General features: G+C 42.8%; 1 protein-coding gene across 2 annotated transcripts in view; it reads right to left on the bottom strand.

The window, feature by feature from the left end:
• Positions 1-2,770, bottom strand: part of tmem168a (transmembrane protein 168a) — a 13,853-nt gene extending 11,083 nt beyond the window's left edge. The window contains exons 1-3 of one of the 2 annotated variants that reach the window (XM_085386862.1): positions 2,722-2,770; positions 452-1,418; positions 95-370 (exon numbers count right to left, since the gene is read on the bottom strand). In XM_085386862.1, coding sequence (XP_085242988.1) covers positions 95-370; positions 452-1,279 — 1,104 coding nt within the window. In that variant the 5' untranslated portion in view covers positions 1,280-1,418; positions 2,722-2,770. Of the gene's footprint in view, positions 1-94; positions 371-451; positions 1,419-2,150; positions 2,668-2,721 lie in introns of those variants that run through there. The other variant, XM_085386863.1, reaches the window with a different exon arrangement.
• Positions 2,771-2,972: the final 202 nt, after the last annotated feature.

The following is a 2,972-nucleotide window of genomic DNA, read 5'->3' as shown; positions in this document are numbered from 1 at the left end:
GGCAGTTTTCATAGAAAATCAAACAGAACAATCCAACCCTGCTTTGCAGATTTAAACATTTTTGTCTTATCTACTTTTCATTCATGGGTCTTACCTGCCAGGACACAGCCCCGAGTATCACTGTTGACAACAAACTAAAGAACACCAGTCGCTCTGAGATGAGGCAGAAATGTCGGATGCCTCGGGAGGCCATGACCTGGTCCAGACTCCGGCTACTCAACCGCTGGGTGCGCCAAGCCTTCTGACAGTCACTCAGCTTAGTGTGAAAGCCCCATATTGTGATCAGCAAAATGATGTGGCAGATGGACCAGAAAAGACCAAACAGACAGAAACCTGGGATGACCAGATACCACAGGTCCAAGTAACCAAGCTATGAAAGACAAAACAAAAGTTTAAATAAAAAAATAATGAAAATAAACCCTCAATATTTGTAATATAGCTATAAGTGTACCTTTAAAGCAGCAAGGACAAAGAAGGCTATCTCAGTCAGACTCAGAGGAAACAAGGACAGCTTCCTCCACACCTTCCCCATGGAGAGCACAGGCATCCAGCGCTCCGTGGGGCCTAACCCACTGAAGTACACATCCAACACAGGCTCACAGAGCAGCCTGCCCAGGTAGCAGCCTAAGGCATAAGGGTTGGCATTAATGCCTAAGGCCTGGAAAAACACAAGAGAAGTAACCAAGGCAAAACTGATCAAATTGGCCAAAGCTAGGAGGGATTTCATCCTCAAGTCCACAATGAGAGCACCGAGGGCCACTACCAAGCCTATTATGGCCACTGACTTGTGAAGAAGCATGGTAGTGCTTGCAATACCAAATCCTAGAAGCTCCAGTAACTCTACTGATGTTAGCAAGGTGGATTTGTAGCAGATGGAGCAGCATATTCGCTCAGTTAGGGCCCATACTGCTTTCATAACTACACTGGCTAGGAGGAGATAGTTTGCGACCAGTTCTTTGACATTTGAATCCAAGGCGGGGCTGTTGAGGAAACACAAAAGTCCAAGGAGAAAGCCGAACCACAAATGGAATAAGCTCTGGCTGGCGTTTTCCATAGCAAAGTAGTAATGGAGGATACTGGCAATTCCCAGGACAAAGAGGCCCAGAATGAAGATAACCAGAATCATGGGTTCCCATGTCACCTCCCAGCGTACGTACATGCCAACACAGACTGCCACAAGGAGATTGAAGCTGGACAGGTAACCCAGACAATGCACTGATTTAAACACGTCCACCTCCTTTGGTGCACTGACTGTCAGCTCCTCTTCCTCCCGAGCCATGGCTGACGTGGATGTTCTTATTTAAAAGCAGTTTAACTATCAAATAATTAATTTCCTCCAGCCACCTTCTTTATACTTCCACAGAGGTTTACCACATGGAGGATGGTGCCTCTTGATGACTTTCAGCAAAAATCAACCCCTGCGTGGAAATAAAAAAAGAAACAGTGTGAGTGCATTATACGGTACATTCGTCACATAGTCCAAACTTATGTACAAAAGGCAGGCACTTTAGTGTTTCCCCATGCAGAGACTATCTGGGCGGCGCGCCCTGGCATATTAGTTGCGCAAGAAATATTTTAGCGACTAATTTTTGCAAATTTTTAATTACTTTTTTTTTTTTTTTTACATCAGTGACTTTAACGCCATTCACAATTCCCAGTTGACAATCACTGCTAACCAGCTAACCCAGGCCCCTACATTCCCCAACGGCTTGCTTGTCCCACACTCTGGTGAAATCAGTCCTTCCTCTGCTTTTCCCCTGTGATCCGGAGAGCCGCTCTAACCAGAACCTGCAGCAATGTGGAAGACTTGTAAGGGATGCAAAGTAGGACTAGAACTAATGTCACCAGCTACAGTACATGACAGCGGTCCCTTCACCTGCCCCAAACAGAGTCTGTGGGAAACACTGCACTTTAAATGTATAAAAATCTTAATCATTAATCAGGACTATCAGGGAGACAGGCAGGCAGCAAGAATTATCAAACTATTACTGATCTGTGGTCTGATCCATAGCTGTCCAGAATTAAATCTAGAAGACCTATGGAACTTAACTTCAATTTCAATGGTCACAATGACTGCAGAAACATTCTGTATACAATCATTGATAAAATCCCATTAATACTGTTTACTCGTATTATATTTCGATCACTACCTTCGATCTTTGCTGTTGTGAAATTCTCTCACAGATTCTGGATTCTTTGACTTCCATGTGTCTCTCTTATAAATCCTTTGAAGTCATACATAAACATCTTCAGTAACATCAAGGAACAACAGCGTTAATATCAAATAAACGGAGTCTGTATTGGTTTTGGACAGAAGAATGAGGAAATACTCTTTAGTCACAGCTAATGTGAGTGTAGTTCTCCTTCCATCGGGATCACAATTTTCTATGCTAACACTCTTTAAAATGACAACATTTTGACAGCGGTTGATTACACAGTCGAGGTAAACTAATCAATTCGTATCCGTTTTCTACCCAAACAAACCCTTTAACTAACTAACTGACTAACTAACAAACTAACTATAGCCTTGCTGTCAGTGAGTGACGATGTGGCACTATAGCAGACGGGAAGTTTTAACTTAGCCCTGCCTGCTCCCTCTTTGTAAACAGTAAGCTAGTTTGCTAGTGCACGATTTAGTGCAGTGGCTAAAACTGCCAACACAACCACGAGCCTTCAAATGTAAAACGGTATGTAATGTCTTTATCGTCAAATATTGCTTACATGTTGATTGTTTGGGTGAAATCATCCGTACTTCCGGGTTCTGTACTACGGCACCTCGCAAGTGTCGAAATGAACGTACCTTCGCTTTTCCCACAGAATTAATTGTGGCGAGGCATTTTTTAAGGTCGCTCTGAGCTTATGCATTAAATTAGTAAACAGACAAAACTAAACGGAACTAAAATTAAACAAATAAAATCTTCGTTAGCCTACTTTTCAAATATGTACGAAAGAACAAGGTCACATAAGGTCAC

Source organism: Rhamphochromis longiceps, linkage group LG17 (genome assembly GCF_057381845.1).
Source record: "Rhamphochromis longiceps isolate RC_006_pf linkage group LG17, R_longiceps_female_GT1.1, whole genome shotgun sequence".
Taxonomy (NCBI): Eukaryota; Metazoa; Chordata; class Actinopteri; order Cichliformes; family Cichlidae; genus Rhamphochromis; species Rhamphochromis longiceps.
The sequence above is the reverse complement of the archived record's forward strand: the minus strand, read 5'-3'. Positions and strand labels throughout refer to the sequence as shown.